The 14,917-nt window shown below is 40.3% G+C and overlaps 1 protein-coding gene across 3 annotated transcripts in view; it reads left to right on the top strand.

Annotated features, from left to right (window-relative positions):
- The window catches only part of slc36a1 (solute carrier family 36 member 1), a 43,637-nt gene that overhangs the window by 15,150 nt on the left and 13,570 nt on the right, over positions 1-14,917 (top strand). For 2 of the 3 annotated variants that reach the window (XM_040119464.1, XM_040119463.1), the window contains exons 9-11: positions 396-494; positions 1,946-2,112; positions 4,336-4,505. In XM_040119464.1, coding sequence (XP_039975398.1) covers positions 396-494; positions 1,946-2,112; positions 4,336-4,505 — 436 coding nt within the window. Of the gene's footprint in view, positions 1-395; positions 495-1,945; positions 2,113-4,335; positions 4,506-4,672; positions 5,067-14,917 lie in introns of those variants that run through there. The other variant, XM_040119465.1, reaches the window with a different exon arrangement.

Here is a 14,917-nt window from a genome sequence, read left to right on the forward strand (position 1 = left end):
ATGGTCTTGTAATCTCCCGTTTGGGTTTATTTTGCATTCGTGGCAGTTTGCTGTATTTTATTCTGCTTATTCCACAGCTACTTATCAAAGACCCGATTGATGTTAAAGTATTCCACTTCAATCTGAAGTAATTTGCAAGCACTGGCCAGCAGATGGGTCCAACAGCACCAAGGAGAGGTGTTCTCTTGGCACAGTGGCGTTTTTACTTAATGTGATTACTTACTATCCATAGAGAGGGTCTGTTGTCTGCAGGATTGTCTGTCATTCAGACATAACAAACCAGTCAGAAGAGAACATTCAGCGGAGCCTTAGGTTATAATATCAAACAAAATGACAGGACTTTCACAGAATATAGAGTTCATGTTTGTCTCATTTTCTCCATTTTTTTCCTTCAGCACATCACTTACCCCATCAACCTACCAAAAGTGGGAAGAGCTAAAGACTATCCTCTCTTCTTTGGGACAGCCATCTTTGCCTTCGAAGGGATCGGAGTGGTACGTGACCAAATGATGATAACTGGGTGAAGCTGAAAGAAGCAAGGGGTCAAACACATTAGCATCTGTACAGTGAAATCCCATTTACACCTGGTGTTCACGTGAAATACGCATCTGAATACATGATCTGGTTTATGACATCTGGTCGGGGGTCTTTGGATTTACAACTGGTATTATAGCTGTTCACATCATCTCCATTTTGCCCACGCTAGGACTGGATTTTTAATATACAAAATATGTAGGCAGGAGTCGGTGTGCTTGTCAAAAACCATGGAGCGTCCCAGGTTAAGAGAAGCGATGCTCCTGTGTTGTTTGTACTCATTGTTTTTGTGGCTTTTTGCCAGGAAACTTAACATGGCAGCACAACGCACAGTTAGGTGACCTTTAAACTTGTTGAGCAGATGTTTTTCTTAAGTGTGGCCAACCGATTTAGATGTCATTTACACCTGGCGAAGCTCCGACAACAATATCAGCCAGACTATGATCCCAATTCTAATCACAGTCCGCTCTGTGTGCATTTACAGCTTGCATTTAAATGCAATTCCTCCTAATCCAGATAAGATATTCAGGTACAGATGGCATGTCTATACTGGTTGTAATGGGGTATCTTATATTTAACATGATATCTTATGGTTCTGTTGGCTGTTAAGAATGGAAAGTCATCTGAAATCAACAAAGTCTGAATTTAATTGGCTTTATCGTGTTACGTCATTTATGATGTTTTTGCTCCATATAAGAATCAGTGTGTTCATATCACTTACTTAAGGGTGGAACTTGAAGCTTGGATGTATGGAGTGAATTCAAACCATCAAGGAGAGTGGACCTTACCTATTAAATGGTGGTTTACACCCTTGACTATTATGTGAAGCAGTCATGTTATCTGTCAAATAGCAGAGGCATTTATTAAGCTACAGTATGTTGACATTTTGTAGCAAGAAAGATTTTGCATGAGCCTTAGCGACAAATCAAATACATGAATAGTCATGTGTGTCCAAAGTGGGCATTAGCATGCACGAGGCTGTGCTCAAGCTTCACATGAATTCAAATTTGAGGCATACATGTCGCTTTTGTTTCAGTACGCAGTTAAAGCTGCACTGAACCCATAGCTCTGCAGACGCCGTAGGCTTCATTGGTATTCAATTAACACCACCCGTTGTGCTGGAGAGAAGATTACACTTTTCAATATGTTGAGTGCAGTGCAAGAGAGCCTCAGTCTTTTGCTGAAATGTCAACACAAATTTAGCCTTCATTATAACATCCATAAGCCAAAATCAAGGCATCAGAGCCTGAGAGGAAGTGACATTTTAAAATGAAAAAACTCACAGGAAGACTGCAAAGGCAATTTTTCTCTCCTTCGGACTATTACCTCTAATGTTCAGATGTCGCTGAATCATTTAGGCCCATTGTCCTGGTAACAGTCTGGTTGTGTCTTTGTCACCGTGGGTCGGCAGGTTCTTCCCCTGGAGAACAAGATGCAGAGGCCTCAGAGTTTCTCTGGGGTTCTGTATCTGGGGATGGGCATCGTCACCTTCCTCTACATCAGCCTCGGTACCATAGGATATATGTGCTTTGGAGAGCACATAGGAGGGAGCATCACTCTCAACCTGCCAAACTGCTGGTAAGATAACATCGACGTTCCAAAGATTACAAATAGATATCGGTGTCTAATTCGCAGCATTTGAATACATGACATTAGATTAGCGTGCTGTTCTTTTCTAACCCTGTTCAGTTACGATTTGATTTGAAAAAAGGCTTTAAAACTTTCCTGGCCAGTAATTTGAGGGCTAATCTCTAGTTTTAAAAAGGTGCGGATTTAGTCCAAAAACACAACTGCTTCTTTTTACACCGCACTGGCTGTCGGCACTGTAGGCACATAAACACCATGTATGTGTCCACAAAGTCAGAAATGTTGCCGACGCACGGACGTAGAAACTGTAGATGAAGTTTCAAGAGGCTCTAGTTTCTCATTGTGGAGTTTTTGCCTCCCAACACCCTCAGTGAACGTAACCTGTTTATACTGGATGTTGGTTTGATGTACAAAGGAAGTGGTATTTGATTTTTAAGATAGTCTGAAAGATTCCTTTCATGCAAATATGCAGTAAACACAAATTTCTTTTAATATATAATTATATATTAGCATTACAGTTTATCAGCAGTGGCTGCAACCAGTGCTCAACCAAAGTCAGTATTACATGGACAACAGTACCGTGGAACTAAAGGTGAATTTGTTGAAGCAAATTAGAAGGATGGTAGCGAGTCTTCCTGTGGTGCCGCCTGGTGGCTGGCTTCAAAAGAGTTAAATACTCCCTCTAGCTCCATACAGGACAGTGAGACAACATCCCAACAAATTACTACTTTAAAAATATAGGTAGCCAATTCTCCCACAAAAGATTATGATTTTACCAGCTAATTTAACCTCTTTTTAGACCCACACCTGTACCTTAGACTTTTATCACTGACGTAGAACAACACGCTTGCTATTTTCAATTTCTTTCTTTTTGTTGGTTCATGATTAAACCAGTGTTGCACATGAAACCCTAGCTACTGCGTGTGTGTTGATGAAGTCAAGGTTGGCTCAACGGGCAGAGCGGCCAGCTGCCCAGGGCCCCTGGAGTATATGGGAAAGCTCCAAGTTCAACGGCGTGTCAACTGTTTTGTGGTCATTTGATCAAGTAAAATATTTCATTGAACAATAAGCACTTCTAAGCCCCAATACCAACTGACATCTTAATAGCGGGTTCCGCTTTATTAACTTAATGTTGGGATTTGTCTAGAAGAGAAATCTTGTGTGTCAAAATCCAGTTATAAATCCTTCGCTATTTCAATTTAGTGCTTAAATGCTGAATATTCCTAAATTAGTTTGATCAAAGTGTCACACAGCAAACCTGGGAATATGTAGTATCTCAGCAAAGAAGTACCAGAGATATTGCACAGGGAGTATCAGGAGTGGGGGGGTTAACAGGGGCCCAGCAGCTCCCTTTTGCCCCGGGACCCCTCAGCAAGTCGAGATCGTGTCTGTAAAATAGACCATTGTATAACATATGGAAAAATCTCCGGTTACTACTTTTAGTTAATAGGCAGTGTCCTTTCTGCAGAGCCCGGCACATGCAGCAATGCAGAAGCTAATAGTAAATCTCCAGGAATTACCCATATACAATAGGTTAGAAAAACAATCTTCACTTACTCAGGGCAAATGAACTTCTTAGACAAATTTGTGCTGTGTGTTGTCTGTTCTGGTTCGTAGAGCTTTTGATTAAGAGGTTATGTGTGCTCATTTTATTCCCTCTGTGAGCTCATTTTCTTCTTTTAGGGATAATAAAGTTAGTAAAATCAAATACTCCGATTGGAATTGCTCCTTTCTTGTTACCGTTGTCACAGCTGCAGGAGACGGACGTCTTTTCAAATGCCTCCTGTGACTGGACTGATGTGGCTAATTAGTGGAACAGATTGACTGTTTAATGAGGTTGAAAACAGAAAGACTGTAATTACCATTATCTGTATTTGAAATAAGTGAGCAGTAGACGGTTGGTGTTTACTTTGTATTTTACAGGGACTAACCATTGATTCCTCCCTAACCTGTAATATGATTTTAATGGATCTTGAAGATGAAAATTGAGGCCTTGTGGTGAAGCTTGTTTTGTGTTTTATGAAAGGTTTTTGATTCTTTGCATTTCAGTGCACTAAACAAATTTAGATATGATTGTTTTTTTTTAGCTGTAACTTTGCTACACAACAGTTGTTATTTAATCCATGTAAGTCTGTCTCTTTTTTCTTTTCTCACATTTCCTCACTCGCTCTTTCTCTTTCAATTTCGCCCCCTTTTCTCTGTCCATATTTCCAGGACTTACCAGGCTGTGAAGCTTCTGTACTGCTTTGGTATTTTCATCACCTTCGCCCTGCAGTTCTATGTTCCGGCAGAGATCCTCATACCACCAGTAGTGGCCCGCGTGTCGGAGAGATGGGAGACAGCTGTTGACCTCCTGCTTCGCACTGTCTTGGTCATCTTCACATGTAAGCATAAACCCGTCAGCAAAGTAGTGTCAGATATCATACAGTGGCACGAATCACGCCAGCGAATTCACTAAAAGATGAAAGAAGTATCTTGCCAAAGAGATAGCCATTGTATACATTCAACTTTTCTTGAGTAATTTGAAATTTAAGAGGTCCTCTCTGCACAGGTCAAAGCTGCATTGTGACGATATGGTTGGATTTGGACTTAGAGCAGCAAGAAACCAGGAGTGAAATCCTGCTTACAAAAAAAAAAACAAAAAAGAAAATGAAAAACCTGGGGGTAGGCTCTCGCCATACAAGCCTTGGCATTTTGGAGTTGCTCCGTGGCCAGACGACCCAGTCGTGACCATAATGATTTGGCCCTTGTCAGAGTGGCTCAGTTCTTTACACCTGCCCATTTCTCCCTCATCGAACACGATGGCTATGAGAACCAACTGTTCACTTACTGTCTAATATATCCCAGACCGGCGTTATTCATTTCATCTGTGAGTGATCATTATGTCTTTTCTCTTCTGTGTGTTCTGTATTATACATTTTAAACTACTTAATATAAAAGTTATTTATATAAAAGTCTTTAATTTATTACCCCGTTTTGTTTTCTCTCGTGCACACGCACATGCACGCACGTGACGTGACGTGATAAACATACCAGCCAATGGTTTCACACTGTTCCGCTGATCTACAGGTGACAGCTGCTAGGAAGTAAACATGGATGTAAACAATCCAGGTTTCATTTTTAACAAAATCAGCTTTGCAGATGTGTTATCAGGAAAGAAACATGTTTCTAGACCTTGAGGATACACACAATGTGTTTTGTGTAGCACTGAACGTAAACACAAACTGGAGGTGTGTACGTGGCAGTGTTGTAATTCTCTGGTTGGAGGAGATGACTGCAAGATCTCAACTTTCCTACTCCAAATCCACTAGTGTGTCAGGAAAGGCTCAGAGATCGCTGGCTTAGTAACAAACAAAAAAACAGATGTCAGAGGGAGCAAAGACCCACCTGGTCTCCTCTACCTGCTCTCATCCTTCCTGTTTTCTCTCCAACCCAATTTCCTGCATAACTTCACTTCTGTTAAACTGAGACAAGGTACCATCGGTTTAGTCACAGTTCATAAATGCAGGATGGTCTGTGATCATCCTTGCTCGACAAGCAGCATCCTCTGCCCACTGACTTCTCCCTTCCGTTCGTTGTATGCTCCGGTGCCGTTCAACGCAGCGAAGTTCAGCACAACGCCCTAATTTCGGAGCCTAGCAGGAACAAGAAATTTGCGTCGGCTTTGCGCTTCCTTCCTGGCTGATGTAAAGCTTATGAGCTTCATACTGTGGTGCACCCACTTTCTTTTTTTTTGCGTTTTTTATTAGGTTCATTTATACAAAACAAAGAGCAGTGACAATCACCATGCCAGGTTGTACTTTAACGGGGTCACACCCAAAAGTGTTTTTGTAATAAGTCACAAAATAATACGCAGCTCAAAATATGCAAGCAGACCACATCCAAAATCTACCTGTGCTTTTTACAGTTCTCTCTTCTTGTTTACACCTTTGTCTAAAAAAATTATATGGAGGTACAAAAGGGAGAGAAAGTAATTTACCAGAGAAAATAGAACAATCGCAGTCATGGGGTTTTGTATATGCAAACAGCATTTCGAACAGAGCTGAAACCTTGAGATCAGAGAAGCAGAAAGAGTATATACTCAGAATGTTACTGGTTTGAAGCCTGGTGTGAAAATTAGCAAGAAAGTCTGTTGAAAGATGCCTCTTATCCCTCAGTAACAAGGAATGTGTGTGCATTTCTGACAGCGATTGTGTGCGTCTGCAGTTGCATGCGTGTCCATCCAGACGTGTAAGTATGTGTGGGACACTCGCACCCTGGCCTCTCCGTGATGGAGTAGGTGTCATGTGAATGGAAATGAAACCCAATAACTTAACAGGCGCGTGTCCTGTAAACCCCTCCAATCCATCCTCCTTCCTCCCCTACTGTCAGGCAGCAGCAAACAGTTCCTTGTCATAGCTCCTCTGGGCTATTTATAGCAGCAATAATCCTCTAATTGCTATTGATTCCCATTCAGCTAGGATTGCTGATCCTTTAACTCTGTTGTTGTCTTGTGCCTCCACAGTCAGACTGCTGTGATTTAGTGTTGAGGTGCTGAGGCACGTGAAGGTCAGCACGGGGGCAGATTTCTACTTATTTAAAGATCATTATGTTCACATTAAAGCTTCCCAGGTTGAGATTTCCAATTCCTGTGTAACTCGTGGATTTAAGCAAATTCGTGGAAAGTCAGGCCAGACTTTGTTCATTGGCATGATTTTTGCAGAGCTCATGAACGTAATCAAAGTTTTACCGACTATATAATCTGCTTATACTGTATCAGGCCTCGGAAACATGCTTTCTCTTATGAGAAGTTAACCTCTAATTAATGGAAAAGGTCTCTGTAGGGTTGTTTTCTCCTTTAACCCCTTAAACTCTGATGTACCCACCTGCAGTTGCATCTTTTGAAAAAATTACCACTGTGCAAACACACAGAACTTTACTTCAGTTTCAAGTGTGGATATATGAAATTTGTCAAACTGAATTAAAGGGAAATGTGTAAATATAAGGTATAATACATCTACAAAAAGAGGTGGGGACAGTCCCTTCGGACTGGCAGATGTAGGCGGTCCGAGAAGTTGTGCTACATTTATGAATGCATCACACTGCTCAGGAGGCACAAGCAATTTTTGAATCCTCAGATTTGAGTAACCTTGCATACGGGGTGCTGGGGCTGCAAGCCATCCACTCCTCACATAAATGGAATGACAGCTCTATCTATATTCTTGTCAGCAGGTCAAGCACATTTTTGGTGCGCACTTGACTCTGCCAGGTTCAGTCCTTATGACCAATTTATTCATGGACAGAAACTCTAAATGCAGTTCAGGAGTGGAGTGTGTTCAGCTTGGGGACCTCAGTATCACATCTCTGCTTTCAACTGATGATGTAGTGCCTGTAAATGACTCATCAAACCTAAGCCCCTTTTCAGACGTGGAACACGTAACACTGCTGCCCTTCATCTCTCTGTTAAAGTGATTTTTTTTAACTCAGATAAAACAGAGTTAGTTATAAATGTTAGGATAGCAAGAAAAAATCGTTATCTCTACTCTACTGGTTTTTTGAACTTATTTTATACTTGAAGCCTTAATTAATGACCATTGTGAGCATGAGAAATTCTTGACACCACTTCTCATACTGAAGCTATTAATAGTATATTTTCACACCAATTTTGTCATTTAATGTCATTAGAGACCGAATACTGCTGCCGGTTTTGTAATATCTAACAGCCAAAAACTTATTGCATGAAAGGACATTAAGTTGGGACTTTGATTTAACTCCTGTTTGCTCAATTTAGAGTGCGGTTTTTTTTCTCTCTCGAGTGCTCTCTATCTCTCTCTCTCTGTATGTTTTACCTTGTGCCGATGCTGTCTTTCTGTTAATCTAACGGCATTCAATTCAGACCTGTGTTGAAAATGATAAGGAAATGTAAATTCGTCCTACATAGTAAGTTTGCTTTTGTGACTTTTACATAAAAGTGACCAGGGTGCTTATTCAGACATGAGAGTAAAATGTTAAATGGCCATTACTTTAACCAAAAGTGTTGCATGTCTGAAATGGTCTTTAGTGTGAATCTATTCAGATGAGAACAGCAACTCCAAATTTGAGGCCACTTTCTTTACTTGTCTGAAAAAACCAGACTCCCCAACCGAACAAGTTCACTTGTCTTGTGGTCTTGACCAGGAGAAAAGATAAGACTAAATATGAAAGGGCATGTTGGTGCAGCACCTGCAGTGATACAGGCAGACTGTGCCAGACGGTCACAATGAAGAAGAAGCTGAGTCTAAAGCTAAAATTCTTCATCTTCAGACCAGTCTACATTCCAACCCTAACCTACCCTTCATAAGCTTTTCATAGCAGCTGGCGCTGTCAAACCGTCTCAAATGATGTTTGATTATTCACTCTGTAAAGAAAACACTCCGGTTTGAACCATTTAAATAGCTATTTTTTAGCATTATGTCCACAAGAGGGCAAACCAATATGAGAGACATAACAACTTGGGTGCATTTTTTTTTTTAAAGATGTGCCCTGAGGTTGCTAGTGCTGGAATGCTAAGCTAACTGTAGCTTACATAGCCTGCATACAACTTTAACCGAGGTTCCACAATTTTGCCGTCTACTGACCAAAATCCGAGGTACTTCCAAACGGGTCGCTGTGAGTTGTGTGTTGAATTGTGAACTCTCTGCAATTATAGCCACACAGTTGTTGTTGAATTATTCGGTTGTTTCAGCTTGACCCATATTTAATTTTCAATCAGTGAGAGTGATGTTGTGTGACTCCTGTCCATCATTCAGTGAGTTCAGTGCAGCGACCTAGGCCAACGCGAGAACTCGTGAAGCAGACAGCCACGGTAAGGGTGATTGAATATTAGTTTTTTTCTTTTCTTTTGTTTCTTTTTACAATTCCATTATATAATCAAATTTAGAATATTTCTTTGACAGCCCTAATAATAGCTGACAGAATAAGCTAATGTGTACAGGTGGTTGGAATGAGTTGCCTGGGCTCACCCTTAGGCACAGAATGAGAAGCTTAAACATCTGGAGGGAGAGTCAGTTAAAGTGGTTATGGATGTTCCCTCTGGAGGTATACTGATCATTCCAGTTGGTAGGAGATTACAGGGCAGACCCAAAACACACTGGAGGGACTTTGCATCCCACCTTGACTGGGATCACCTCAGGATCCCCTAGAAAAAGCCGGAGGACATTGCTGCAGAGAAAGACATTTGGGCTACTGCAAAAAGAAAAAACCCAGACATTGAAAGGTGGTGGACAATTAATGGATTAATGGATATATGCACAGTGCTTCTAATTAAAGCAGCCACTGAATGGTTAAATCCAGTCAGCACACTCAAAAGACAATTTAAGAGGAGCTCAATTGATCCTACCAGTGAACCTGACTTTCGCTTTGATAAGATTTTGTAGCAGAATGTGATTGATGGCACTAATTAAATTTTGGATGGATGATACTAACTTGTGCCTCATTCTCAAGTCAGCTCGGGTTCACAGTCTTTCTTGGTGCTGTTTAAAGAAAAAAAGGCTAAATGAGGCCTTCAAAACAGCTTACTTTGTCAAAAACAAGGAACTGAAGAAGTAATTGTGTTTGCCGCAGGCACAGTGGAATCAATTGCCAATCTACAAGTAATGAGGACGATGGAAGCTCACTACTTTCATTGTGTTTACAAAGAATACGTATGTGTAGTAGCATAGTGGTGTGTTGTACTGATCTTTTTGTCCTTTGTTCCAAAATCCAGTTTGCTGAAGATTAACATAAATATGGAAATATTAGGAATGGGTTCATCAAGGTAAACAGCCGGTAGCACTAACTCTCCAGTCAGGTGCTATTAAACCATTGCGGAAGGAGAGGGCAAAACAACATGATGTAATTAAAACAACGCCAGTCAAATCTCAAATGGTTTAAAACAATGTACAACATATGATGGAGATATGTTTGTTTCATGTATTAATTTAAGGATTGTAAAAGTCACGCTTTGCTTTCAACTTTTCCACCTCAGACAAAGACTTTTTTTTTTTTGCACAAGGTTTTTTTTCTGCACAAATTGAAAATCCACATCAAAACAGGTGGAAGGAAACACACCTTGTATCTATAATTCATTCATCCATGTTAATCATAAAAACTCCCAGACAAAATAATCGCGACCCAAAGGTCAACTTACTGTATTTGAGTACAGTAAGTTTAATGCTGGACCTTTGAGCTAAGACTAAATTGTCACACAATTCCCAAGGTCAAATATACATATGGAAAATCTTGAACATAATAAATTTCAATAATTTCTTAAAAATAAGAAATTACTGTAACAAAAGTGAGTAGAAGTTTATATGTATTTGTCTCCAGGCACAAAATATAAAGTTGTAGCCATCAATAGTGTCAAATAATTTTTCATCATTCATCCTTTTTCACTCCCTGAGTCTAACTTGTTTCCCCTTCTGGGCGCTGTGATCCCTCAGAGGGAGCCAAGAAAAAAACTGAGGGGTCACCTTTTGCATGCAAACTATTGTAGCCCATATGTCTTCAGATTTTTCTCTGATTTTTGTGTTTTGTTTTTTTTTCCTTGTAAAGTACTTGATGCTTTGGCTTCTAAAAATCATTCAAATGAAAGGTTAGAGAAGCTAAATCACTGTGACCACCTCGGATGAAATCATTACAAGCAGACATGACGGTTTTTTAAGGGGCCAAAATGACTGGGATCCACTGCTCGACAATAACTGCTCCAACACTTATTTTTTGACTCTGCTAACTGTCTGAACACTGTCATCTCCACGGCAGGTCAAAGCAGCCTGTATAAAGTTTCCCCGTCAGACTGTGATTAACTTCTTCAAAGGCACATTTTTTAAAATAAATGTTGGTAGTTTAGAGCTGTCTTCTGTCTTTAATTATGTCAAGTGTGTTGGTAATGCATAGCCTTATGGGTATAGTCAAATAAGTAACCCATGCAGCCGACAATATAAAATAGGTTTCACTGTCTGGGTAGGTATTGATTGTCCTACGCACTTGTGGTGATGTTAAGTGCTTTGCATCAAAGCCTCCATTAAACGATGCATGTTAAGACGACAATTTAACTGCGGGGTGATGTGAAGGGTCTAAAATAAAGCAGATAAATGTTACAATCTCAGGTTGAGTGTGATACAGATGCTGGTGTCACTGCACCAAGGAGTGCTTAAGGTCTTAATAGTACGCAAGCTTTATTGGACAGCATTATATATATAGGAGACAGTAACAGGGAAGATACAGTACATGAGGGAAATAGAGCGGAGAATAAGATGCAGTGTAAAGACATAAATGCAGCTTATTTAACTGCACTACACTGATGCTATTCAATATTGGGTTTGTGAATGTGCACTTGGTATTATCCACTACATAATTCGACAGATAAACAGTTTTTAAATGGGCCAATATGAAATTTTTGATTCCCACCGAGGAAAGTCCAGCTTCACTTCATTGGCATTCTCTCCTCACTGCACCTCACATGAAATAAAACTTCAAGTCACGGCAGACTTATTGAGTTACAGAACCACAGCTCTCGTTGGCCCCAGGATCTTCATTTCCTTTATTAGCTGTGATTGAAACCTATAGAGAATTATGCAGATGACATTTGCCGTGCTGCACCGGTTTCTGCACATGCATGTTGATAAGCTAATAAAAGAGAATAAATGCATACATGTGCCACTTCATGTCTGCAGGTCATTTGCAAGGCAGCCTGTGGTTTCATTGGCGCTGAGCAGAGTGTGTGTTGTGAATGTGGAGATGGTGCAGCAACAAAAAAAAGACTTGCTTCCAGTGAAATCCCAGTGATGCATAGTTGAATAAAGGAGTCGAGGGACAGGGGGATGGAGGAGGAGTCATGTTGCTTCTACATACACATCTACAAGTAGAAGTTTGCTTTTGGTTTTGAATCCGAATACATGATGAGATTGAAGCATTGCTTCATCGTCAGTGTATGTATAGAGTACATCTTGAAGAGAATGCTTTTGAGAGTCTCAGTCTTTGAGTAGAGAGCAGATGTTGGTTCTTGGCTGTCTGGGGGGAGAAGCTTTTGTCTGTGTTACACTACTGCTGCTGTATTTTAGCTATGTGAATTTGATTCTCTTGGTCTGTGCTGCAAAGTTATCTGAATGTGCAGCGAAAGACAGCCCGACAGCATACAAAGAAACAAAACCCTTGACAGCATAACATAGACAGGTCCATCACTTTTTGGATGGTTTTTAATCTTCTTCTGAATGTTGCAAAAAAATGGAAAAAAATGCATATTAAACCTGTGATGAAACAGCATCACATAGACACTAAAACCCTTATAGTAATATCCAGAGAGACTTCTGAGTGTTTAGAAAAGAGGCGGAGCCCTAACCTTTGCCTGAAGGATATTTCATCTTAGAAATTGCTACCATCCCAAAAGAGAAGACAAATTTAAGCAATAAGTGGCTAAGATCTGAATGTCTCAATCTTCAGTGTGAGGAGGAATTGGGCCATTTTGTCAGGTTAACTCTGATCGTCTTGAACACATTTGTTTACTTAGTGTTTGTTGTTTAATATTTTCAAATGTTTTCACCGAATGTGAGATCAGTTGGCCGACAGACCATCTGCAATGCCAAAGTGTCTTTCAATTGATGGTTGAAAATGTCACAGGAACTGCAATATTGACTGATGTCCCAAATGTATTCATTTCTCATGGTTTTACTTAGAAAGGCCTTTAAGTGGCAGTGTTGTAAAATAAACTTTGATGTTACTCGGTTTTTCCAGTCACTACAACAAATCCTTGCCTTTATTTCTTTCACTTTGAGCTTAAACAGTAAGATAAGAGTTAAAAGAAGGGACAGCCTTGAGCAAACTCTCCCTCTCTCTGCTGAGCTGTGCTGTGACTTATACTCCCACTCGAAAGGTCACTTCATTTCAATGCAGGGGGATCTCTTTTGAAGTGAACTCTCTATTCTAATTCACTAGAGAGAGGCTGAGGGGTGGAGGAGCTTACTGTTGCTGTTACTCTTGTTTTGGATCAGAGAGTCTCTGAGTGGCAGTTGTTGGAATGCTACATGGCTTTGCCTTGTTTCTTGCACTTGTACTTGTCATGACACGGTTATTTTACAGGTTTTGGCAAGGATTTCCTGAAGGCCGCATCCTTCGATTGCTGTTTCGATCAGTTAATAAATCTCAAACGGGCACCCAGAAAAAATTGTTAATGTGAAGTGCCTTGGTAAAGTCGGATCAAGTGATCTTGACCAGCCATGGCAGATATAGTAGATTTCTGAAACAATCTTGTTGGAACAAGCCTTCATAAACTATATCAACCTATAAAGTAGTGATTGCTACAACGTCACTTACATATTAAAGCTGCATTAATCCGTGTTTTTGGCCATTCGGGAGCAGAACTCGACAACAAGCTGAAAATCACACACGTTTGACATATTATCACCTTAAAAACTCAGCATTCTAACATTCATTCGCGCATAAGGGAAAAAGTTAATATTTTAAATTTAATAAATGCAACAGACCATTTGAAGTAGTTTTCTTTGTGATCCACTAATTTAGACCAATAAACCGCCTACCCCACATCTTCACCCCGCAGGTGAAGATTTGGGGTGAAGTGAGGACTCCAAAGACTGCACCAATTTTCACCACCATTAGCTAGTTTCCTACAAACAACTAGCCATCAGAATAATTTGAAAGATGCTGTACTCAAACAAAAATTCTCCGCATAATAACACCTCGAAAGGGAAATACAACCCAAGGCAGTTCTTGCTTTCCATAACAATACCAATGCTTGTTGAAAAATAGGCCACGAAATAAATTCAGTGTTTTGTTCCTGCCTGTATAGCAGCTACAGTATATCGGCTGCACTGGTCATTCCATTTTCTCTTTGAAAGTGCTTCCTTTTTCTGAGTCACTTTGCCACAGGCTTGAGCTGAGCAGCTAGCGTGTGTCGTTAAGCTGTTGATGGGAACAAGAGAAGACGTGAGGATGTCGCGTGAGCCTCCTCTTCTTCCTTTTGTTTTTTTGTACTTTATCCTGGAGCACTGTGGCACAAAGGTGGCATGCCACTGGGAATGCATGTTGCATGTTCTTGGACTGTAGTGCTGTCATATTTTTACCCTTTCAGAAACATGATGTGTGCACACATTCACCTTTACGTCTTGTGGAGCCGATTCATCTCTGTTGTTTGGCCTTTGCTTTCTTTGCCTGTTGCAGCTCGTGTGAGTTACCTTATGTCTGTGAGAGGCAGTGAATCAAAGATCATATGTGATGTGATGAACCAAATGTAGGTCTAAAGGTCTATTTTAGAAAGCAATTTCAGAAAGGCACTATAATAATAACCAAAAAGCAACAATGAATTAGGTGGATACCAATTTGCTTATTTGTTGGGCTACAAAATTATCTCAAAATTAAATAACTTTTTTACGGACATTTTTGCATTGTTTTCTCCTACTTTCAAGTTAAAAGAAAATCCAGTTTAGGTTAATAAAACAAAATCAATTAGGTACCTTACAGGCCAAAAGTATGCACACATACTTGTGTTGGATGGGTTTGAGGTCAGGGTTCCGTGCAGGCCAGTCGACTTCTTTATTAGCAAAGTGGGGAAACAGTGCCTTCATGGAGCTGGCTTTGTGCACAAGGGCATTATCATGTTGAAATAGGAAAGGGTTTCCCAAACTGCTGCGACAAAGTTGGAAGAACATTATTGTCTAAAACAGTGCCCAGCTTTGGTGCCAGTGCCCTCAAAAGGTGGTGTGAGATGAATCATAAGGGGTCATGAGTTCAGTAATGGGCTAAAAAAAACAAGACAAAAGATAGTTATACTCCACATAATTACTTT

Source organism: Xiphias gladius, chromosome 23 (genome assembly GCF_016859285.1).
Source record: "Xiphias gladius isolate SHS-SW01 ecotype Sanya breed wild chromosome 23, ASM1685928v1, whole genome shotgun sequence".
Taxonomy (NCBI): domain Eukaryota; kingdom Metazoa; phylum Chordata; class Actinopteri; order Istiophoriformes; family Xiphiidae; genus Xiphias; species Xiphias gladius.